Genomic DNA, 25,339 nt, shown 5'->3' on the forward strand with positions numbered 1-25,339 from the left:
AGTTCTCTTCTTACAGGAGAACTTGCAAAGTCTCGTCTTCTTTACAATTATGGGGCTACCTCTCTGGGCATTATGGTTCTGAGGTTCCATCCAAAATGTCTTCAGACCCCTTGACATGGAGGCTAGCGGCTCTCCAGCCAGATAAGCTTGCCTTCTGCTCCAATTGCTGTCTTTGTATCACTCTTTTTATTTATTTATTTATTATACTTTTTAATTTTTTTATTATACTTTTAAGTTCTAGGGTACATGTGCAGAACGTGCAGGTTTGTTACATATATATACGTGTGCCATGTTAGTTTGCTACACCCATTAACTCATCATTTACATTAGGTATGTCTCCTAATGCTATCCCTCCCCCTTCCCCACCACAGGCCCTGGTGTGTGATGTTCCCCACCCTGTGTCCAAGTGTTCTCATTGTTCAATTCCCACCTATGAGTGAGAACATGCGGTGTTTGGTGATAGTTTGCTCAGATGCCATCATTCTTTGTATCACTCTTAAGGGATTTAGAATGTTCTTTTGACACAGCCCCACTACCAACACACACACTCCCTTAGAGCCCTCCCCCTGATTTCTCGGTCTCCGTAGCCATTGGATGATGGTGATGGTGGTGGTGATGATGATGATAAAGATGACGATGGATGTGTCTGTTTATTTGGGAAGCAGTGAGCATCTAGACACTGAACCCGGCTGCCGGTTCTCAATTCTAGGGCTGTCACTTCCTGCCTGTGTGACCCTGGCCAGGGTACTGCATTGCTGTGGGCTTTGGTTTTGTTATCTGTAAAGTTGGGGTAATGATAGTACCTACTCATAGGACTATCAGGATGACTAAGTGAATTTACATTCTCTCTTCCCCACTGGGAGGGTGAACAAATGAATGAGTAGATGAATGAAGCCCGGTATTTCTTTGCCATTTTATCCCAAGGAGTTCATCTTCACAGTACCCCTGTGAAGTAGCTTTAACTCTCTTCCTCTGAGAGCACCCCACTTTGCAGCTGAGCCCTGAACCCCCCATGTATGAACTTATGAGCTCTTTCTGTTCCCCTAAACATGATCTGGCTAGTTCCTGAATACCTTCCTTTTCCACCCCAAAATCCAGAGTCAGGGTGGCTTCTGTCTATGACAACAAATACATTTTAAGGAAAGAATGTGTGATCATAAGGAAATCTGGGGGACAGTTGGGAGATTTGAGTATAATCTGGGTATTAGATGCTATTAAGTGATTATTAAAATTTTATTGAGTATGTTGATGATATTGTGGTTCTGAGGGGGACATCTTTGGTTTTTGAAGGTGCACACTCAAGGGTTAAGGGGTAAAATGTCATGATGTTTGTAATTTAAAATATTTCAGCAAAAAAAAAAAAAAAAGCAACGATGGCAAAGTGATCATTAGTACATCTAGATGATGGTATACATAAAGTGATTGTACTATTCCCTGCACTTTTCTGAATACGTGAACATTTTCAAAATAAAAACTCAAGTCAATGAATGAATGAGTGAATGAATGAAGCTGATTGTGCCCTGGTGGTCTTTGTGGGGCTCTCTGTAAAGTGCAGGGGTGACTGGTCCTCTCTCTCTGTGCCTCACAGGATTTCTCTGGAAGACCTGAGCCCGAGCGTTGTGCTGCACATGACCGAGAAGCTGGGTTACAAGAACAGCGACGTGATCAACACTGTGCTCTCCAACCGCGCCTGCCACATCCTGGCCATCTACTTCCTCTTAAACAAGAAACTGGAGCGCTATTTGTCAGGGGTAAATGCGACCCTAGAGGCGATCGTCTCTGCTGTCTGTGGAAAAAAGAGCTCCTACACCCCAAGTATTTCTCAGTTGCTGACACTTGATCCAAGCTGCTAATTTAATCTAATGTGAGGCTGAGTTTTCTGAATGTGGGATAAAGTCGTAGCTAAACCTGCTTCTCAGGGAGTGCCTTTTATCTGCAATGTTTTTCAAATACTCTCCCACCGAGTTAAGCCCTGGGCAGAATTGAGAGGGGTTCCAGCCTCTTTTTCCTTCAACCGCTTCTCTGTTGCCTTTTTTTTTTTGTTCTGCTGCCTCTTAGCTCTTTGGGTTCCCCATGTTGGAGGCATTGGAGGGTTCTCTGGTCATAAAACTTAGGTAGCAGTGCCTCCCGGGCATTTGTCTCTGAACTATGGTAATATATATGAGAAAGCCACTATTTAGGTTTAACTTCTCCAGAAAATAAGAACAAAATTGGACTTCCCTGGCCTGACTCTGGCACCTTCCCTCAATCTGAGTGTCAGAAAGTCCAAGTGTCCGGTGTCACCTGCGAGGTACCTTTGGGGTTTCCACAGCATGGGGTGGATGGTGGGACTGACACCCTGTCCCCTTCATCATTTTTGCCACAAGCAGTTTCTGTGTGCCTGAGTAAGAGAATTTATGTGCCTTAAGTCATCTCTTTCCAAATGGACAATGGCTTAAAAAGAATTCTGCAAATTGGATCCTAGACAATATGGAGTCTGCATACAGCAGCTCATGCTTTTACTCTGAATGGTGGGTGCTGACCAGCTCTATCAGGGAGTCAGCCAAAGAAATGCAGAATTGCCAGGAAGCCTATCTGAAATTTGACTGAGTGTTCACTTTCACGAAGGACCACCTTCACCCTGGGCCTGTTGCATCTTGACATCTGATGGTGTGGAGTTGTCACTGTTATGAAGACATTTACCATCCAGAACATGTGCTATTTGAAGTCACGTGATAGCCCAATATGTCACCAAATTTCACTAGGCAATAGGCTTAGAAACCTTTTTGAGGTTTCTGTATGAGAGCTAAAGACGAAAATCTACCAGCAGTTGGGGAAATGATCTTCTCACTGGCATGGTGGAGATAGCCAAATTAATACCCAGAGGACAAGGTGGTCAGTGTGTGTCTCTTGTTAGCAAATCGATTTGGGAGCCATCTAGAAAACATTGATGAACAGATGAAGATGCTCCACGGGAGGTTGGTTAAACATTTGGATGAAAGTACAGATGTTTCTAAGCTGATTTAGCTCAGAATATTGGCTAGTTTATGCTTCCACAGGAAATTATCTGCAGAACTACTTTTTGTGTGTGTGTGAACCACCAAAGGAAAGATCTACATGAGAAGAAATACTCTTAACAGTAAAAAGCTTTAACAGTGTTTTATGGGGGAAAAAACGTGCTCTGTATGATGGGGTGGCACCTCTCTGATGGGGACAGAGTCAACGCTTTGAGTTAGATTTCACAGATGGTGTCACTGTGGCTGCCTGGCTCATAGAAAGCTACTGGAGAAGAGATGTCAAATCCAGAAAGGCAGGACTTTCAACACATAGTATACTATTTATTTTATTTTATTTTATGATGAGGAGAGATTCAGAAAATCTCTTGTATCACACAGCAGTTCTCTGTTCTCTCATCATGAGGAACATAAAAGACATACTGGACTTGAAGCTGTTTCTCTCTCATTTCTCTTGTTTTTTTTGAGACTTTTTTTTTTGAGACAGTCTTGCTCTGTCACCTAGGCTGGTGTGCAGTGGGACAATCTTGGCTCACTGCAACCTCTGCCTCCCAGGTTCAAGTGATTCTCCTGCCTCAGCCTCCTGAGTAGCTGGAACCACAGGCACGTGCCACCACGCTTGGCTAATTTTTGTATTTTTAGTAGAGATGGAGTTTTGCCATATTAGCCAGGCTGGTCTCAAACTCCTGACTTCAAGCGATCCTCCTACCTCAGCCTCCCAAAGTGCTGGGATTATAGGCGTGAGCCAAAGCACCTGGCCCTCTTTTTTTTTTTTTTTTTTTTCTTTTGAGATGAGGTCTCACTCTGTCACCCAGGCTAGAGTGCAGTGGCGTGATCTCGGCTCACTGCAACATCTGCTTCCTGGGTTCAAGTGATTTTCCCACCTCAGTGTCCTGAGTAGCTGGGACTACAGCCACGCACCACCATGACCAGCTAATTTTTGTATTTTTGGTAGAGACGGGGTTTTGCCATGTTGCCCAGGCTGGTCTTGAATTCCTGAGCTCAAGCAATCTGCCCACCTTGGCCTCCCAAAGTGCTAGGAATACAGCTGTGAGTCACCATGCCTGGCCTCATTTCTCTTTTGTAAAAAGACCATATTCCCCAAACTTCCTTCTCATACTTTAAAATTTCTATTTATTATATATATTATAGTGTACATGATATATTCGTACAATGTTACATGCTTATAATTTATAAATATGCATATATTGTAGGTGCCTGCTTACAAGTTTGTCACACATAAGGGATTAGGGTCATACGATTTGGACACCACAATGCTATAGAGGATAAAAGTTAAGAATTTAAATAGTCTTCAGGTAAAAGGAAGAAAAGAGGGTTAATGCACTGATATTCTTTTTCAGGTGATGAATACTGTCCAAAACTTAGTTATTCAAATGTGTTTTCATGAAACTGACTATATTAGAAAGTTCATGATTTCACTTATTAGAGAATGACATAGCTACTTTCCCAAGTAAGTTAACAGTTCCAAACATTCTTCTTTTGGTGGAACTAGTTCTTCAGGCACTGACCAAGTAAGATGGAGGGGTCTTAGGTTTTAAAAAACTGTCCTATGTTTACTTCCACATTTAGGGATACAAGCTTTTGTGATTCACGCTCTTCTTAAACAATTACATAGCTCATGCCAAGCAAGAGAGACATTTTATCTGAAGCTTTTTTGTCTTTTAAAACCAAAACAAAACAAAACACAACAAAAAGAGTCTCACTCTGTCACCCAGGCTGGAGTGCAGTGGCACAATCATGGATCACTCGAGCCTCGACTTCCTGGGCTTAAGCCATCCTCCTATAGTCCCAGCTACTCAGGAGGCTGAGGCAGGAGGATCGCTTGAGCCTGGGAAGTCGAGGCTAATTGTATGTTTTGTAGAGATGGGGTTTCGCCATGTTGCCCAGGCTGGTCTCTAACTCCTGGGCTCAAGCAGTCCGCCCGCCTAGGCCTCCCAAAGCGCTGGGATTACAGGCATGAGCCGCTGCGCCTGGCCTGAAGCTCTTAGACTGTGTCCTGAGGTGCCTGGGTGTGTTGCCAGCTGCTGCATTTCTGCCTGTCTGCTTTGCCCAGCATCCAGGCTGCGAAGTGTTGCAAAGCAGAGTGTGGCTTTGTCGTCTGAGAACATTCTCTGGAAACTCAGCTAGTGTCATTCTAACTGGAAAAGGTTTGGGGGTCGTTTTCAATTAAATTTATTTAATTGACCAAAAAAAGGGTATATATTTATCCTGTACAACATGATGCTTTGAAATATATATACATTGTGGAGTGGCTAAATCAAGCTAAATAATATATGTGTAACCACACAAATTTATAATTTATTTGTGGTGAGACCATTGAAAATCTACTCTCTTAGCAATTTACAAGAATAAATACACTGTTATTAACTATAGTCACCACATTGTTCAATCATGTCTTGAATTTTTTTCCTCTTGTTTGACTGAAATTTTGTATCTTTTGACCAATATCTCTTCTGCCCACTTTCCCTCACCCCCTTCAGCCCCTGGTAACCATCATTCCACTCTCTACTTCTGTGACCTACACTTTTTAGATTCCAAGTATAAGTGAGATCGTACACTATTTGTCTTTCTGTGCCTGGCTTATTTCACTTAGCATAATGTCCTCTAGGTTCATCCATATTGTCAAAAATGACAGCATTTCTGTCTTTTTAAAGGTTGAATAGTATTCCATTATATATATGTACCACACACTTTCTTTATTCATTCATCCGTTGATGGACACAATAGCCATTTCCTGGCTATTGTAAATAGTGCTGCATTGAACATGGGGTGGGGGTGCATAGGTGTCTTCAACATATTGATTTCATCTCCTTTGGATATAGACCCAGAAGTGGAATTGCTGGATCACATGGTAGTTCTACTTTTAATTTTTTGAGGAACCATACTGATTTCCATAATGGTTGTATTAATTTACATTCCCACCGACAGTGTGCAAAGGTTCTTTCTTCTCCACATCCTCTCCAACATGTGGTATCTTCCATCTTTATGATAAAAGCTGTTCATACAGATGTGAGGCAGTATCTCATTGTAGCTTTAATTTGCATTTCCCTTACGATTGGTTATGTTGAGCATACCTATTGGCCATTTCTTTTTTTTCTTTTTTTTTTTTTTTTTGAGAGAGAATCTTACTCTGTCGCCCGGCTGGAGTGCAGTGGCGCGATCTCAGCTCACTGCAACCTCTACTCACTGCAACCTCTGCCTCCCGGGTTCAAGTGATTCTCCTGCCTCAGTCTCCTGAGTAGCTGGGACTACAGGTGCACACCACCACGCCCAGCTAATTTTTGTATTTTTAGTAGAGACAGGGTTTCACCATGTTGGCCAGGATGGTCTCGATCTCTTGACCTCGTGATCCACCCACCTCGGCCTCCCAAAGTGCTGGGATTACAGGCATGAGCCACTGCACCAGGCCCCTATTGGCCATTTCTATGTCTTCTTTTGAGAAATGTCTTCAGATCCTATGTGCACTTTCTAATTGGATTGTTTCCTGGCTATTGAGTTGTTGGCATTCTTTATATGTTCTTTGTCAGATGTATGGTTTACAAATATTTTATCCCATTCCATAGGTCTCTTTAGTCGGTTAATTATTTCCTTTGTTGTGCAGAGCTTTTGAGTTTGATGTAAGTACATTCTATTTGTGCTTTTGTTGCCTGTGCTTTGGGAGTCATGTCCAAACAATCATTGTCCAGACCAATATAATGGAGCTTTTCCCATAGGTTGTCTTCTAGTAGTTTTATAGTTTCGGATCTTGTTTGTTTATTTATTTATTTATTTATTTTTTGAGGTGAAGTCTCACTCTGTCACCCAAGCTGGAGTGCAGTAGCGTGATCTCAGCTCACTGCAATCTCTACCTCCCGGGTTCAAGCGATTCTCCTGCCTTAGCCTCCCGAGTAGCTGGGACTACACGTGTGTGCCACCATCCCCGGCAAATTTTTATATTTTTAGTAGAGACGGGTTTCACCATGTTGGCCAGGATGGTCTCAATCTCTTGACCTTGTGATCTGCCTGCCTTGGCCTCCCGAAGTGCTGGGATTACAGGCGTGAGCCACCGCACCCAGCCCCTATTGGCCATTTCTATGTCTTCTTTTGAGAAATGTCTTCAGATCCTATGTGCACTTTTTAATTGGGTTGTTTTCTGGCTATTGAGTTGTTTGCATTCTTTTTTTTTTTTTTTTTTGAGACGGAGTCTTGCTCTGTCGCCCAGGCTGGCGCGATCTCAGCTCACTGCAAGCTCCGCCTCCTGGGTTCACACTATTCTCGTCTCAGCCTCCCAAGTAGCTGGGACTACAGGCACCTGCCACCACGCCCAGCTAATTTTTTGTATTTTTAGTAGAGACAGGGTTTCACCGTGTTAGCCAGGATGGTCTCGATCTCCTGACCTCGTGATCTGCCCACCTTGGCCTCCCAAAGTGCTGGGATTACAGGCGTGAGCCACCACGCCCAGCTGCATTCTTTATATGTTCTTTGTCAGATGTATGGTTTACAAATATTTTATCCCATTCCATAGATCTCTTTACTCTGTTGATTATTTCCTTTGTTGTGCAGAGCTTTTGAGTTTGATGTAATTACATTTGTCTATTTGTGCTTTTGTTGCCTGTGCTTCGGGAGTCATGTCCAAAAAATCATTGTCCAGACCAATGTAATGAAGATTTTTCTGTAGATTGTCTTCTAGTAGTTTTATAGTTTTGGATCTTGTTTGTTTGTTTGTTTGTTTGTTTTTTGAGATGAAGTCTCACTCTGTCACCCAAGTGGAGTGCAGTGGTATGATCTCAGCTCACTGTGACCTCCACCTCCTGGGTTCAAATGATTCTTGTGCCTCAGCCTCTCAAATAGCTGGGACTACAGGCGTGCGCTACCATGCCCAGCAAATTTTTGTATTTTTAGTGGAGACGGGGTTTCACTATGTTGGCCAGGCTGGTCTCGAACTCCTGACCTTGTGGTCCGCCTGCATCGGCCTCCCAAAGTGCTGGGATTATAGGCGTGAGCCACCACAGCAGGCTTGTCTTCTTCTTTTTTTTTTTTTTTGAGACAGAGTCTTGCTCTGTCACCAGGCTGGAGTGCAGTGGCGCGATCTCCGCTCACTGCAACCTCTGCCTCCCAGCTTCAAGCGATTCTCCTGCCTCAGCCTCCTGAGTAGCTGGGATTACAGATGCCTGCCTGCCACCATGCCCGGCTAATTTTTGTGTGTTTAGTAGAGATGGGGTTTCACCAAGTTGGCCAGGATGGTCTTGATCTCTTGACCTCGTGATCTGCCCGCCTCTGCCTCCCAAAGTGCTGGGATTACAGGCATGAGCCACCATGCCCAGCCTGGGCCTAAGTCTTTTTTTTTTTTTTTTTTTGTGAGACGGAGTTTCGTTCTTGTTGTCCAGGCTAGAGTGCAATGGCGAGATCTCCACTCACCCCAACCTCCGCCTCCCAGGTTCAAGCGATTCTCCTGCCTTAGCCTCCCAGGTAGCTGTGATTATAGGCATGCACCACCATGCCCAGCTAATTTTGTATTTTTAGTAGAGACGGGGTTTCTCCATGTTGGTCAGGCTGATCTTGAACTCCCAACCTCAGGTGATCCACCTGCCTCAGCCTCCCAAAGTGCTGGGATTACAGGCATGAGCCATTGTGGCCCGGGGCTAAGTCTTTAACTCATTTTGAGTTGACTTTGCAGATGGTGTGAGATAGGGTCTGATTTCATTCTCTGTGGGTGTCCAGTTTTCCAACACCATTTATTTAAGAGGATCTCCTTTCCCCATTCTGTGTTCTTGGCAGCTTTGTCAAAAAGTAATTGACCGTAAGTGCATGGATTCATTTTTGGACTCCCTTTTCTATTCCATTGGTCTATGTGTCTCTGTTTTTATGCCAGTATCATGCTGTTTTGGTTTCTATAGCTTTGTGATATGTTTTGAAGTCAGGTGGTGTGATGCCTCAACTTTGATTTTATTGTTCAAAATGACTTTGGCTATTCAGGGTCTTTTATGGTTCCATACAAATGTTAGGATTTTTTTTTTTTTTTTTCTGTTTCTGTGAAAAACGTCATTGGAATTTTGACAGGGATTCCATTGAATCCGTAGATTGCTTAGTATAGTATGGACATTTTAATCATATTAATTCTTCCAATCTATGAACATGGAATCTTTTCATTTACTTGTGTCTTCTTCAATTTGTTTCATCAATGTCTTACAGTTTTCAGTGTACAGATGTTTCACTTCCTTGGTTACATTTATTCCTAAGCATTTGATTTTTTTATGGCTATTGTAAGTGGCATTGCTTTCTTGATTTCATTTTTGAATAGTTTGTTGTTAGTGTATGAAAACACTATTGATTTTTGTATATTGATTTTGCATTCTGCAACTTTACTAAATTCATTTAGTAGCTCAAACAGTTTTTTGGTAGTCTTTAGGGTTTTCTATATATAAGATCGTGTATCTACAAACAGGGACAATTGAGCTTCCTTTCCAATTTTGATTCCTTTTATTTACTTATTTATTTATTTACTTATTTATTTATTTTAACTATTTCCCAAATATTTTTATTTTTATTTTTTCTTCAACTTTTATTTTAAGTTCCAGGGTACATGTTTAGGATGTGCGGGTTTGTTACATAAGTAAACATGTGCCATGGTGGTTTGCTGCACAGATCAACCCATCACCTAGGCATTAATCCCAGCATTCCTTAGCTATTCTTCCTGAGGGTGCCTTTGATTTCTTTCTCTTGCCTAAGTGCTCTGGCTAGGACATGCAGTACTATGTTGAATGGAAGTAGTGAGAGTGGGCTTCTTTGTCTTATTCTTGAGCAAGTTGTCTGTGGGGATTAATTCACTCCAGTTAGAAACACCTGCTTGCCTAGAGTGTGGATTCTCAGACCAGTTGTGAGTTTTATGATGTCTGTTTCACATTTAATGCTTAAATCATAAGGCATACCTAGTCTGGGAATCCATACTCTAGGTGAGTGGCTGTTTTTAACTAGAGTGAATTAATCCCTACAGACAACTCAACTGCTCAGTAATTTCTGCACATGGCTAATTTAATTGTACTGTATGCACTGTCCAGGTTATTAATTTTATCAACCAATTATTTACACCCTGTGTATAATTTTGAAGCCCAATTTAGTGAACTAAAAACTAAAATGTTATCTCTTAATTGTCATTTCCTCCCTTCTCTTTTGGTTTCCTCTTTTTAAAACCATGAAGCTTGTATTTTAAGATAGAGAGCCTGTAAGGGCACTTATTAACTATTTGTTGGTTGATTAATTAATCCATGTTTTTATTTCACCCATTTCCAGACAGGATTGCACCTGTCTCAGCTTAGGTGCAGCTGTTTATCTTCTTCTTTGAGCTATGTTATGAATTGTTGTGGCTTTCATTTGGGTGGTGGTAGTGGGGAGCAGTGTGTACGTGTGTGTGTGTGTGTGTGTGTGTGTGTGCACTGTTTTTTGTTTTTTGTTTATTTTTATTTTTATTTTTTGAGAGACAGAGTCTCACTCTGTCACCCAGGCTGGAGTGCAATGGCACGATCTTGGCTCACTGCAGCCTCCACCTCGCAGATTCAAGTGATTCTCTTGCCTCAGCCACCTGAGTAGCTGGGATTACAGGCGTGTGCCACCATGCTTGGCTATTTTTGTATTTTTACTAGAGACAGGGTTTCGCCATGTTGGCCAGGCTGGTCTCGAACTCCTGACCTCAGGTGATCCACCCGCCTCCGCCTCCCAAAGTGCTGGGATTACAGGTATGAGCCACCGCACCCAGCCGTGTGCTGTTTTAAAATAAAGCAAACAAGCAAGATCTATGTTCTATGTAGTGGTTCAATAAAATAAGTTATTCTTTCCAGCTCAATTTCTTGGTTTCTATGTTTGTGTTTTTGAGTAGTCTTACTGCACAGATAAAAGAACAGAGGCCCTGCAGGGGGCAGTGATCTACTCAGGGTCACCTGGCCCTTTGCTGGCAGTGATAGTAACGCAAGTGGGTGACCCGACTCTGCGCCCAGGGCTCTCCCCATGCTGCATCCTGCCTGCAGGCCATCCTTGGGTGAGACTTGATGTTGCAATTTACTGGCCTGCCAAACATTTCCAGCATTCTCTCAGCCAAGCGCTGGTTTAAAAATTAATGACTGCTTAATGGACATTTCTATTTCTGAGAGTTGAGCTGTGCTTTTTCTTTTCTCCTCTGGTAGAAATCTGACATCCAGGACAGCCTCTGCTACAAGACCCGGCTCTACCAGATAGAAAAGTACAGGGCCCCCAAGGAGTCCTATGAGGTGAGTGACCCCTGAAGCAAACCTCAGGGTCTCTTAGGAAGGGTGGATTTCTATTTGCAGTAATTGGAAAAGAAACCAATTACTGTGGGACACTGAAGTAGCAAAAGACACATACTTACGCTCATAACTGAGCCCTTAAGAAATGGTTTACAGAGGAACCGGCTTCGCAGTGTCTAAACCATGGTTCTCAGCTGTGGCTGCATGTTAAAGTCACGGGGAGCATTTAAACATCTGGATGCCCAGGCCGCACCTCGGACCCGTTCCATTGAATCTTGGGAGGTGAGACTCAGGTATCACGAGTTTTTAAAGCTCCCTGGATGTTCCAATGAGCAGCCAAAGTTGAAAACCACTGTCAGGATCTCCCAAAATGAAAATGAGATGTTTCAGTGTTTCACTCATATGTGAGTGAAAGTAGCAAAAATTGATCTCATAGAAGTACAGAGTAAAACTGTGGTTATTAGAGGCTTGGAATGGCAGGGGGAAGGGAGGGTAGAGAGAGGTTGCTTAACGAACGTGAAATTACGGCTAGACAGAAGGAATAAGTTCTGGTGTTCTGTGGCACTGTAGAGTGACTATAGTTAACAATAACTTATTATGTATATTCAAAAAGCTAAAAGAGAATTTTGAATGTTCCCAATAAAAAGAAATGATAAATATTTGAGGTAATAAATATGCCGATCACCCTGATTTGATCATTACATATTGAATACATAGATGGAAATATCACTCTCTGTCCCATAAAAAAGATGTATAATGATTATGCGTCAACTAAAAATAAAAGGAAAAAAATGCAAATGCTAGAAAAAAATGAGATCCTTAAAAATAGAGCTGAGTGTAACACGTGGCATCAGAAGAAAGTGAGATGAGGAACGGGAAAGTTTGGGATCAGGCAGGCTTTCCTGGCCAGCTGTCCCTGGTGACCTGATGTAACCTGGGACGTACCTAGAGAAAAAGAACACGACTCTTTGATTTCAGAATAAAAACTAGGCTCCTGTAGCAAACATCCCACATCCATGTTTGTTAGGAAACTGTGCCTGTGAATTCCAGATCCAGGGAGGAGACCAGGGGTGGGGTGCGGCCTCAGGGCTCCTCATTCACTTTTTGCCAAGTGAGCTCTTCTTTCTCTCAGTGATTTTCCTGGGAACCTCCTTCCCTTTTCCCTCTGGAGCCTGTTTATGTCCCCTGTGTGTCCTTGCCACAGGAACCTCTCTCCTGGGACACCCAGGTCTGTTAGTCTGTTCTCACGCTGCTAATAAAGACATACCCGAGACTGGGTAATTTATTTAAAGAGGTTTGATGGACTCACAGTTCCACATGGCTGGGGAGGCCTCACAATCATGGCAGAAGGTAAATGAGGAGCAAAGTCACGTCCTACATGGCGGCAGGCAAGAGAGCTTGTGTAGGGGAACTCCTCTTAATAAAACCATCAGATCTTGTGAGACTTATTCACTACCATGAGAACAGTATGGGGGAAACTGCTCCCATGATTCAGTGATCTCCACCTGTCCCCGCCCTTGACACATGGGGATTATTACAATTCAAGGGGAGATTTGGGTGGGGACAAATCATGTCACCCACCCAGAAGTTCCTTCATTTGAGAAGGGATCAAAAAGGGACCCTTTGTCTATGCCCCGGTGAAGTCACTGAGCCTGGCCTCTCCCCTCTTTCCTTTTCCAACGTAAAGTTTTTATCCTGATCCCATGAGCGGTGCACATCACTCTGGAAGATTCTTCTCTGGGCTTGTCTTGCACGCAGGGCTGCGGTGGAGCATGGTGGTTACTGGGGCCCACACTGGGCTACTAGGCAGCCAGTGAAGCAGGTGTCCAGAGGCACTGATGACAGGGAGTGCCCAGCTGCAGGACTCTGTGTGCGAATGTGACAGGAGCTCGGAAGCGGGACTTGCCCCCAGCATTGAGGTGGGCAGTGGCACAGTTCTCCATTTCAGACAGACCCTGGGGCAGAGAGAGAGGAGAAACTGGCAAAGACAGGGCTGGGGGTGGCCGGCAGGGGGCGGGGTAGCCAGAAGGCAGTGATGCTGCGGTGGGGCCCGTGGGAACAAAGGAAAGGTCACACGTGAAATGGTCAGCATTGTCTACTGGGCAGCTGGTTGTCCTGAGGATGTTAGAAAGAACAGCTTCGTGAAGTGCCAAAGGCAGAAGAGAGGTTGCATGGATTTGGGGGGTGGGAGAGGGGAAGTGAAGTCAGTGAGCATCTGCCTCTCCACAGTGAAGGGAGAGAACATGACCTTGACAGAAGGATGCTTGAGGCCAGGCAGGAATGGTGGGCCTTAGCCTTGACCCCAGGCTGGATGCCCCCTTCCTCAAGGCAGGCTGTGGGGCTCGGGGAAGATGAGGATGGAGACAAGCCCTTTGGAAGGTGGGCTGTGGCCACAGAAGCTAAGCCACAAGCCCAGGTGTGGCTTTCAGGCTTAAAGCCAGAGAGCCAGGTGGTGGGGACCCAGATGCCCCCTGAACTCTAGACCCCTCTGGCCAGTTGCTTACTAAATGTTAACCCCCTCTTGCATGAATGAAAGGGTCTTGAATCTAGCACGCTCTGAACTAGACTCTCCCCCCGCCCCCTCTGCCCCCCACCACAGTAGCAGCCCCATCCTCCCAGCAGTGCAGGGAAGAAACCCAAGAGCCCTTGACTTTGACCCTCGCCTTAGCCCCAGAGCCAACCCATCGCCAGGTTCTGCCACCATAGTAGCAGCCCCATCCTCCCAGCAGTGCAGGGAAGAAACCCAAGAGTCCTTGACTTTGACTCTCCCCTTATCCCCAGAGCCAACCCATCTCCACTTTCTGCCAATTTGACTGCTAAACCCCTCCAACCCCTGCACTCTCTCTGTCTCCATCCCCACACCTGGTCCCAGCCACATCACCTCTGTCCTGGACTTCTGCTATGCCCTCGTAACTGACTGTCTTGCTTCTGGGATGGTGGCCCGCCACTCTTTCCTGCCTGGCCGTCAGAGTGAGCTTTTCACCATCACACCGCATCATGTCACTTTCCTGCTTGAGACCTTCGGAGGCTTCGTTCATTTGCCAGGCAGACTCCGTGCATGGTCGCCCTGTGTGGTTCAGCCCCAACTTGCTTCTCCTGCCTTGTCTCCTAGCCACATGGCCCACACACACAGCGCTGCATCCTGCCCTGTGCTCAGTCCACAGCCTTCGGGCTTGCTGTGCTCTCTCTGCCTGCGGGGGCTGTGCATATGCTGCTCCCTCTTCCAGAATGTTTTCCCTGCTCCTCTTTGCTGAACCTAAGTGTCTTCAGATCCCAGAGCAAGATCACCTCCCCATGGGCCCCTGCTGTTCCCTGACCTCTGCCATCCAATCTTATCCTATCGATCATATCTGCCTACCACGTTCTACATCCTGGGGCCTGTCCCATTTGCAGCTGTTTATTTGTTTTGGGGTTGTTTGATTAACATCTCTCCCTCTGGGCTGTGAGTTCCAGAAGAGTGGGCTCTGAGTCCCTTTTGTTCCTCACAATATTCCCAGAGGCCATACGATGCCTGGCATGTAGTAGGTGCTCAATAAATATTTGCTCAATAAACAAATGAAAAGATCAAGTGGGCCCTGATCAGAGTCTCAGAAAATGGACAGGACTGGGACAAGCAACCAGAGTAGATAGAACATTCCAGGTGGGACATCTGGCTGGATTAAAGGCAGGGGGATACCTGCAGCCTAGCACACATATGACGTTATCATCACCAAATGGCCATGTCTTACGGCAGGGAGGGACCTCTTATTGTCACCTGCACTGAGGGTGGTCACCCCAGCCAGAGTCCAGGGGATGCAGAATTCACTGTTAGACTTCCTCCCTCGTGCTTTGCATGTCACTCACGAGGGCCTCAAATAACAATGCAAACTTAGGTGCATGGAGAGCCCAATGTTTGTACCCTAGGTGGCCCCTAAGCCACCTTGCCGATGCCCTGGTCCACGCTGACCTCACACCCGCCCCACTGCGAGTGTGTGTCGGAAGGGGCCAGAACTATAGTGGGAAAGGGGCCCTTCTTTCATCCCGATTCCTTTTCTGTATTATTTTCTCTGTCCTGAAGACACATGGTGAGCGTTTTAAACATTTGTTGAAATATTTAATGGTTAGGATTTAAATAGGAACACTAATGGGCAAACAGCATTCCATTTTCTGTGATCCATTTGTTTCCTCTAAACTGCAGCGATACTTCTCTAATTAAATGACAGCTATTACCAGATGATCCAGCTTGTCTCCTGAGGAACCTAGAAAGTGGAGTGGGGCTAGTTCAGGAAAGGAAAGGGCCCAGGCCTCACAGGGAAAGTCCACTTGGAGCCGGAGGACCTTCCAGTCGTCCTCCGCACCACATGGCAGGGGGTGGAGCTGGATGGGGAGAGGGAGTGATGGAGAGGTTTCAGATTGTGAGCAAGCCAGGGTGTGGCCCAGGGCTCGTGTCCCCTAGGGCTGTCATCAAGCCGTGTCCGGGACTGAGTGCAAGCAGTGTCCTCTTTGTTCCTCTTGATTCCAGTTCGTTTTCTCCTAGGAGACAAAGGCACTGAATTAAGTTGCAAAACTTCCCTCTTGGGGTAACCGTGCAGTGATTTTACAACTTTACCATTTTCTCTACCTGTTTTTCCTGTCAAAGGCAGAGACTGTATCTATAAAAGTGGGGTGCATTTATCATCTGAGGACACCTATCGTGTGTGCCCGACGGACTCCTTTTTCTGAAAAAAAGAACCCCCCAGGACTTTGGGGGTCGAAGTGGGGAGGTTATCATTTTAAATTGGCTTATCAAAGCCATTAGAGAGCCCAGGGCCAGTTTTATTAAAGTCTTTTGAAAAATAATGTTAATTTATAGGAAAGTGTCAAATCCAGCTAGGAGGTCTCCTCTGCAATGACAAAGTCATGTTGGCGTTTTGGAAGGAAACTGACGGAGAGGGTGGCAGGGAACTGGATTCGTCTGCTTGGCTGCTCTAACAAGCACCACAAAATGGGTAGAAATGTAACTTCTCACAGTTCTGGAGGCCAGGTTCAGGGCGTACAGATGCATCACTATGATCTCTGCCTTCATCTTCACACGGCGTTCTCCTGTGTGTGTATCTATGTCCCAATTTCCCTGTTCTTTTCTCTCCTCCCTCCCTCATTTTTCTCTCTTTTCTTTCTCTTTCTTTCTTTCCTTTCTTTTTTTTTCTTTATTCTTTCTTTCTTTTTCTTTCTTCCTCTCTTTCTTCTTTCTTCCCTTTTTCCTTCCTTCCCTCCCTCCTTTCTCTCTCTCTCTTTTTCTCCCTTCCCCCTCCTCTCCCCTCCCTTCCCCCTCTTCTCCCCTCTCTTCCCCTCCCCTCCTCTCCCCTCCCCTCCCCTCCCTTCCCCTCCCCTCCTTCCTTTTTCTTTCTCTGTTTCCAGGCCAAGCTGGAGTGCAGTGACACAATCATATTTCATTTCAGCCTTGACCTCCCCGGCTCAGGTGATCCTCCCACCTCAGCCTCCCTAGTAGCTGAGACTATAGGCATGCACCATTATGCCTGGCTAATTTTTTGTAGAGAGGGGGTTTCAACATGTTGCCCGGCTGGTCTTGAACTCCTGAGCTTAAGGCATTTGCTCATCTCAGACTCCCAAGGGGCTGGGATTACAGATGTGAGTCACTGTGCCTGGCCCAAATTTCCACATTTTTAAAGGACACCAGTCATACTGCATTAGGGCTCACCCTAATAGCCTCATTTAAACTTGATTACCTCTGTAAAGACTCTCTCTCCAAATATATAAGGTCAAATTCTGAGGTCCTGGGGTTAGACTTTAACCTATGAATTTTAGGAGAATACAGTTCAACCCACACAGGGATGAAACATTTAAAGGCAGATATTAAAATGTTCACTTTGTGTCTTATTTCAAAATCTATATAACTTTAAAAAATATAGTTCAGAATCAGATCCAGCAATCTGTGCTGTTAGAAATCAGAAGTGTAGTTACTTGGCCGGGCTCAGTGCTCATGCCTGTAATCCCAGCACTTTGGGAGGCCAAGATGGGTGGATCACTTGAGGTCAGGAGTTCAAGGCCAGCCTGGCCAACATGGTGAAACCCCATCTCTACCAAAAATGCAAAAATTAGCTGGGTGTGGTGGTGCACGCCTGTAATCCCAGCTACTCGGGTGGCTGAGGCAGGAGAATCGCTTGAACCTAGGAAGCGGAGGTTGCAGTGAGCCAAGATCGTGCTACTGCACTCTAACCTGGGTGACAGAGTGAGACTCGGTCTCAAAAAAAAAAAAAAAAGTATGGTTACTTTGGGGGACAGAATGCCTGTGAGAGGACATGGGGATGGCAGGGAAGACCTTCCAGATGCTGGCTGTGTTCTGTATCTTGATCCAAGTGCCATTTCTGTGGGTGTCTTTGCTGTTTGAGAAAACATTGAGCTGCTGACTTATCATTAGAGCACTCCTCTATAGGGCATCTTAGATTTTAATAAAAAGTTTACCTAGAAAATCTATTCAGCACACGAGTTAGGACATCTGCTGTCTACTTCCATGGCAATTTCAGAATTTGCTTTCTGTCTATGAAAACCGAAAAGAATAATTCTCAACCAGAGCTGCAGGGCCGTAGGGGGAGCATTTAGGGAATAAATAGCAGGTGCAGATTCTCGAATTGTTGAAGGATGTTCCTTTTCACAGGCCTCTCTGGACACCTGGACAAGAGATCTTGAATTCCATGCTGTGCAGGTAAGAACTTGGGGGATTATTATGTTAGTCAGGGTTCTCCAGAGAAACAGAACCAATAGAGTATGGAGAGAGAGAGAGATTGAGACTGCGATTTATTTTAAGGACTTGGCTCACACAATTGTGGGGGTTGGCAAGTCTGAAATCTGCAGGGCAGACCAGCAGGTTGGATGAATTGATGTTGCAGCTTCAAGTCTGAAGACCATCAATCGGCAGAATTTCTTTTGCCAGAAGACCTCATTCTTTTTGTTTTTTAAGGCCGTTGACTGATTGGATGAGACCCACCCACATTATGGAGGATAATCTACTTAAAGTCTACTAATTTAAATGTTAATCACTTTATTTATTTATGTATATATTTATTTATTTATTTATTGAGTCTCGCTCTGTCGCCCAGGCTGGAGTGCAATGTTGTGATCTCGGCTCACTGCAACCTCCGCCTGCCGGGTTCAAGCAGTTCTCCTGCCTCAGCCTCCCGAGTAGCTGGGATTACAGGTGCCCGCCATCACGCCTGGCTAGCTTTTGTATTTTTAGTAGAGATGGAGTTTCACCATGTTGGCCAGGCTGATCTCGAACTCCTGACCTCAAGCCATCCACCTGCCTCAGCCTCCCAAAGTGCTAGGATTATAGGCGTGAGCCACTGTGTCTGGCCTGTTAATCACATCTTTAAAACCACCTTCACAGAACCATCTAAACTGGTGTTTGGCCAAACAACTGGGTACCATGGCCTAGGCAAGTTGACATATGAAATTAACCATCACATATGATCCTAAGGGTTGGTCAGTCTCTGCCCAGGGCAGCAGGCTCTGCCAGCCCCATCCTTATTCAGAATTAAAACATGCAGAATCCTGTTGTGAGTGAGTTTATCAGAATCCCTTTACATCACATTGGTTCTTGCTATGCGGAATTGACTGTTTTTTATTGTCTTGTTACAACTCTACACCTGGCTGTGCATTTCTGTTACCACCTGTATGAGAAATGGAGTTTGCAGCTATCTAGAGCTTCCTGGCTCAATGGCCTAATTTATGAACAAACCCCCCCCGCTTTTTTTTGAGGTGGAGTCTTGCTGTGTCACCCAGGCTGGAGTGCAGTGGTGTGATCTTGGCTCACTGTAATCTCTGCCTTCCAAGCTCAAGTGATTCTCCTGTCTCAACCTCTCAAGTAGCTGGGACTACAGACGCTCTCCACCATGCCAGGCTAATTTTTGTATTTTTAGTAGAGACAGGATTTCACCATCTTGGCCAGGCTGGTCTCAAACTCCTGACCTCAAGTGATCTGCCTGCCTCGGCCTCCCAAAGTGCTGGGATTACAAGCATGAGCCACTGCGCCCAGCCCAAAGCCCTCTTTTTATCAACTCACTTGTAGGTTTTTCTGCGGCAAAATCAGGTTTCTTCTTATGTGATGGGCACCAAGGAACCAAAATCAACCAGCCAGCGACATCTGGGCTCTGGGCCATCCCACGTGGCAGCGGTCAGCACTTGGTTCTGACACACCAAACAGCCTAGTGAGGCTTATTAATCATCGGAGGGAAGGAAAGCTCCAGAAAAGCCTATGTTGAGCTGGATTTGATAGAGCTACTCAAAGAAAACTCGCCTCAGCTCCCAGGACTCCTCTGCCACATGTGGAAAGAGGCAGATTTCCCAGGCAGCCATCCATCCTCCGGCCTGGGGTGATGAGGATGCAAAGCAAGCATCCGTGTTAAATGGATGCATTTGCTGTTCAGGCGATAAAACAAGTGTGATGTGTGTTCATTGTTAACCTCCCAGAGCTGGAAAGGATCCACACTTTTGGTTACATGTGGGAAAACACCTCCCTCGAGGAGAAGTGAATTGCCCAAGGTCACCCAACACATTATGGAGAGAGCGAGGAATGGACTCCAGACTTCCGGACTGCCGAGCTGTGACCATGGCTGCGATCCTCAGGTGGAGCACCTGCGGCAGCCACGCTGGGAAAGAAGGGGGCGGTGTGGGTCTTTGGAACACAGAAGCCTGGAGTCATTCTTCAGTGGCCATCATACCCCCGGTTGCACAGCCATCAGGGAAGACTCTGAAGGGAACCAGCTCTCTGGAGCCCAGACCTCAGAGGCTAAGGATGGGATTCCCCCTCTTGTAGGCATCTCCGTCTCCTCCACAGGACAATATACAACATTAAGGATCCTGGGTAAATGATTGTTCATGGGGACGCGTTTTCAAAATGTCCCACTTTGCAAATGTCCGTGCACATCCGCAGTGGGTGGAAATAGTTGATAGAGAACAAGAAGCTGTTTAGTGTATGGCTTGCCTCTGGGGCCTCATGTGGTGTCTTCTCTGATCTGCCTTGGGGGATTTGGAACTGTGCCATGAAGGTGCAAGAGGGCAGGCTTCGAACCAAGAGCTTGAATTCCATCGCCCACCCTCAAGTCTATGTGGGTGCTGGAGCGCATCGGAGGGAAGCCAGGAGTCTCTGCAGGCGGCAGCCTTGCCGTGTGAGGAGCTTGCATGTGGAAGGGGGAGGTGATAGTCCCTCTGAAGATCTGTTTCTGTTATGTAAGGCAATTTAGCATCCTGCTCCCTAGGAAATTTCTTTTGGAGAAAACAGGCCATGCAAATGAAAAAGTCTAATTGGGTGATTGGTTGCATTTGGTAACATGTGCTTGGAGGGCAGGGAGATTGGCTAGTTGTAAATAAACATGCTTTCTCTGGGCTGTTGACCCTTCTGCGTGGACTGACTCTGAGGTTTGGCCCTGACAGGGAGCAGGTGGGGTGAATTTCTTGATTTCTCCTTAGAAACCGGTTACTATGAAATCACTGATTCTTTTCAGCTGGAGAAGGATATTCTAGGGGTTCTTGGAGGACATACCAGGGTGCAGGATGTTGGGATGAAGTTTAACAAGGGTGGCCTTGGCAGGGTTTCCTGGAATTTTCTGTCCAGGGGTGCATTTTTCCTCTTTTCTGCCCCCATAGCAGCTTTCTGCTAATTGCCAAATAGCCCCCTTGTCAGCGACAGGAGAAATTTGGTCTTACAGGCAAACCTTGGTCTCTTTCCACAGCAAACTCCCACGCATGACACACCACTAGGAGCCCATAGACCCTAACTGGGTGGTGATACTGGTCCGCAGAAGTTTTGCATCTTGATTGTTAAGCTTTTGAGAACCCAAGGAGGATTAGAAAGGAATGAAAAGAAACCTAGACAGCCACCGGCAGCTCTCAAGGCTGTGGGCCACAGAGCAGCCTGAAAAAAATGTTTGCTGATCGATTTAAAAAGCAATCCTAAAACGGAAGGAACTGCAGTGTTGTCTTTTCTACCAAATATTGTTTGGAAATGTATGACAAAGGTGCATTTGATTACTTTTTCCTGTAGAAGGTGTTAGCAGATAGAGCTGGTGACTTTTGCATAAAAGTAGAGAAAGGGAACCAAGTAAAAGGAGATTGTGCCAGATTTTTCAGGAAAGCCGGTAACATTGCCTTTGCTGCTGGATGGGTGTGTGTCTCTGTGTGTGTAAGCGTGTGTGCAAAAGCTTGTTCTCCTTTGCCTTGGAGAAGGTGGCCTGTTGGTGTGTCATGCACACAAAGGGAGAGGAAAGCCGTGGAAAATGGTGATTGTCCTTTGCTGGCTTCAACCAAGGTGACCTGGAGGACACATTCCCCTTCGTGGCATCCCAGATAATGCCCTGGAGCACATAACCTTCTCTGGAACATTCGGATCCCACTGCAGGAGCCTAGGACTGTGGCATCCTCCTGCCTCTGGGCCTTTCCATTCCTGCAACCGCCTGACCCTGCCCCAGGCTCTGAGAGTGTGGTGTCAAGTCAAGGGTTGACAACATCAACTTCAGGGCCGGGAAAATCCACGTTTCCACCGGGCTCATGGGTGGATTACATAAGCGCTGCAGGCTGTTTCTTCACGTGTAAAGGAGGTAGCAGAATTTGCCTTGTTGTGGGTCATGCCCTCAGTGCAGCGTCTGGCACCCTGCATGTTCTCAAAAAAGGCTGGTGGCAGCTGTGAAGGTGCTGAGGAGGGAGTTTGAGGAAGCTTTGCCTCTCCTGTCTTCCCACGTCACCCCTTTGTTGGGGAGGAGCCACATCAGCTACAGGCCAGGCCCCCAGGGAGCTGTAGCCCCTCACAGTGGCACTTGCCACGAGGCTCAGCGTCCCCACTTCCCACATCTACCCTGTCGTCTTTCCCACTCAAAAACTGGACATCATGAACTCTAATCTGCAGACTTTGAACATCCTTATTAGAAAGGGCTGTGAAAGTGTAAAGAGATTATTTCCCTGAGAAGCTTCTCAACAACATGAATGAAAAAATAGATGAGCTCTCTTGGTTTGCAAATGCTCTTAAAGTTGAGGGCAAAAATGTGAAAAAGAAAAGTCTTTTTTTCCTCCTCACCCACGGTGAGGTCAGAGGTGGAGTTGCTTTAATAGTAAACACCAAACACAGGCTTTAGGGCTGGAAAAAGAACTGCTGCTGCTTCTTAGTGACATCACCCTTCCCAGAAGCTTGAACTGAGTTAATTTTAATTCAGTTCAGTTTCTACCAGCTCTTTTAAAAAACATTTTAATAACTATTTATTAAGCTTTCTGTAAGCATCTGGCTTTATGCCAGAGGCTGAGGACTTGAAGATATATAAAATAGTCAAATTCATTCCTATCAGATGGATTATAATCTAGTACAACGAAGGCAAGATTTAAACCAAAAGAATGGCCACTGCCAAGCGTTTTGGCTCACATCTGTAGTCCCAGCATTTTGGGAAGCTGAGACAGGAGGGTTGCTTGAGGCAGGAGTTTGAAACCAGCCTGGATAACATAACGAGACCCCATCTCTACAAGAAATCTTTTTTTAAAGAATAGCTGGGCATGGTGGTGCACACCTGTAGTCCCAGCTACTCGGGAGGCTGAGGTGGGAGGATCACTTGAGCCCAGGAGCTCGAGGTTGCAGTGAGATATGATGACACCACTGCACCCCAGCCTGGGTGATAGCACAAGATCCTGCCTCAAAAAAAAAGCTTCATACACACGTTCATATGCACGAGTCCTAAGTACGCAAGTAAGTGCTCACACGATTAGGGTAGAAAGGGCTGGAAGCCCATCAGGACCACCCAGGGCTCTCTGGATTTGTTGTATACGTTGTGTTGGCACCTCCTTGGCTTTGACTGCCCCAAATAGAACCTGATGTGAAGGTGGAAGCAGTTATGTTTCCATTTGCCTTTGCAAAGCCATTATTGCAGGCACAATCTTTAAATGCAGACAGTAGGTTTCCAGAAGTCCTGCTCTGCTTCACCTTAGTTTGTTGGGCTTGTTCCAGAAGAATTGACCTCCTAGGAATGCCCTGCCCTTGCTGGAATGCCTTGAAAGAGCACAGTGAAAGGGAGCTGGGGTGCATTGAAGGCCAGTTGCTGCCCAGGCAGAGGGAGATGGGCTTTCTGGAGCATTGCCTGGGCCACAGCTCCTCCCTCATTCAACACACAGTTGAGAGCATAAAGTATTGAAAAGCTGGAGTTTCTCTAATTGGTTTGGATGACTTTTCAAAGAAGAATCCCATTGTTTCTTCTAGTGTGTGTCTAAGTGCATATGTTTGCTTCTGATTTGCAGGATAAAAAGCCCAAAGAACAAGAAAAAAGAGGGGATTTTCTTCATCGACCATTCTCCAAGAAGTTGGACAAGAACCTGCCCTCGCACAAACAGCCCTCAGGCTCGCTCATGACACAGATTCAGAACACCAAAGCCCTCCTGAAGGACCGGAAGGCCTCCAAGTCCAGCTTCCCTGACAAAGGTGGGTCAGCTCTGGGGACTCTCTCAGGCCACTCGTGTTGGGCTGTGTGTCTGCTGTGTAGCCCTCACAGGGGATGGTCGAATGGGCCCTAGAGCAGAGATGATTCCTGTGCCCACAGAAAAGCAGGATTAACGGACCTGAGGTTGCCTGAGCACAGTCCAGGACCAAGCTGTGTGGCATTAGCCACCTGTGCAGGAAGGATTTGAGAAAACAGATGGGGTGCAAAGTATTATGGAAACAGAAATTGGGGTGGATGATATTGTCAGAACAGAGGTTGGGAGGCCCAGTATTGCAGGAGCAGAGGTCAGGGTGTGTGGTACTGCAGGGGCAGAGATGAGGCTGTAAGGAATTGTGGGAGTAGAGATGGGGTGCAGAGCAGAGACCGGGTATCTCCCTGAGTTCAAATCCCAGCTCTACTGCCTGCAGAGGTCCAAGTTCCTTTACTGCTGAGGATCTTCACTGGATTATTTGTAAGGCCTCCCACCTGTCAGAGCTGTTGGGTAGATGAGATGAGATGCATATATAAGCTCCCTCACCTGAGTCAGAATCCAGCCCATCGCAGAGAACTGACAAATATGTTTCCCTCCTCTGGGACGAGTGCTAAAAGATGCAAAAAGCAGACCTTACTGGGCACAGGCTTAACACAATGGTAGAAACGCCAAGAGGGGACACAGGAGCTGAGGGCATCCTGAAGCAGAGCTGTGAAGTAGGGGAGAGGTTCTTATTACTGAGGGGGATGAGACACTTCTTGGAGTTCAATCTCCTAAAATATGAAAGACCAGGTTCAGAGAGGGCCGTGGCTCTCTGAGATACACTCAGGTGTAGCGGGCAGTTAGTCCCTGAGCGGGACTTGAACCTGCCTCCTGTCCTTCTACCTCCCATGCTGCTCCCGGAGAGAAGCCACTGTCCCCACTTTGCCCAAAGCAACCTGCTTTCCCTGGGGCAGAGCATGCAGTGGATCGGGGAGGGGCAGCAGTGTCCATGTGGCAGCTGGAACATTGGAGACCTTGGCCATTAATGAAGTTTTTCTTCTTTCTGCTGATACATCTCAGGGGCCTGTGCCGACCTTTCATTTCGGCGCCTGTGTGTTTATTTCTGCAAGGCAGGGAGGCTTCCCAGTGCCCTCAGCTGCTCCCAAAATCGATCCCAGTGGGCAGGAGCTTGCTTCTGCAGCTGGGCCTCCACAGACCCTATAAAACGTTATGAGAGAAGAAAGAAGCCAAGACAGAGCTTATTCCGCATGAACTTGGCTTTATTTCTCTCATCCCCAAATCTGTAGGGGGTTTCCCCTTTCTTTTCTGGCCCAGTTTGCAAACCTGGATTCTAGTCTATGCCAACCAGAGACAGAAACCATGGGGATCTGGCAGGTTGCCTTAACTGTATGGATGGATGATGTTCTACCCCCGTTCAGAATTGGATGAGGCTCCATCCAGATCAAAAGTCACGAGGGAGCCTTAAAAGGGAATGAAATCCTGACACATGCTCCAACACAGATGAACCTGGAGGACATTATGCTAAGTGAATTAAGCCAGTCACTAAAGGCGGATACTGTGTGATTCCACTTATATGAGGTCCCTAGAGTGGTTAGATTCATAGAGACAGGCAGTAAAATGGTGGTTGCTGGGGGTTTCAGAGAATGGGGATGTATATGGGGTGTTAGA

The 25,339-nt window shown here is 46.1% G+C and overlaps 1 protein-coding gene across 2 annotated transcripts in view; it reads left to right on the forward strand.

Annotated features, from left to right (window-relative positions):
• HUNK (hormonally up-regulated Neu-associated kinase) overlaps positions 1-25,339 on the forward strand; it is a 131,646-nt gene that overhangs the window by 99,792 nt on the left and 6,515 nt on the right. For both annotated transcript variants that reach the window (XM_054468491.2, XM_063659622.1), the window contains exons 7-10: positions 1,589-1,751; positions 11,171-11,254; positions 17,886-17,933; positions 23,498-23,678. In XM_054468491.2, coding sequence (XP_054324466.1) covers positions 1,589-1,751; positions 11,171-11,254; positions 17,886-17,933; positions 23,498-23,678 — 476 coding nt within the window. The remainder of the gene's footprint in view (positions 1-1,588; positions 1,752-11,170; positions 11,255-17,885; positions 17,934-23,497; positions 23,679-25,339) is intronic.

Source organism: Pongo pygmaeus, chromosome 22 (assembly GCF_028885625.2).
Source record: "Pongo pygmaeus isolate AG05252 chromosome 22, NHGRI_mPonPyg2-v2.0_pri, whole genome shotgun sequence".
Classification (NCBI taxonomy): Eukaryota; Metazoa; Chordata; class Mammalia; order Primates; family Hominidae; genus Pongo; species Pongo pygmaeus.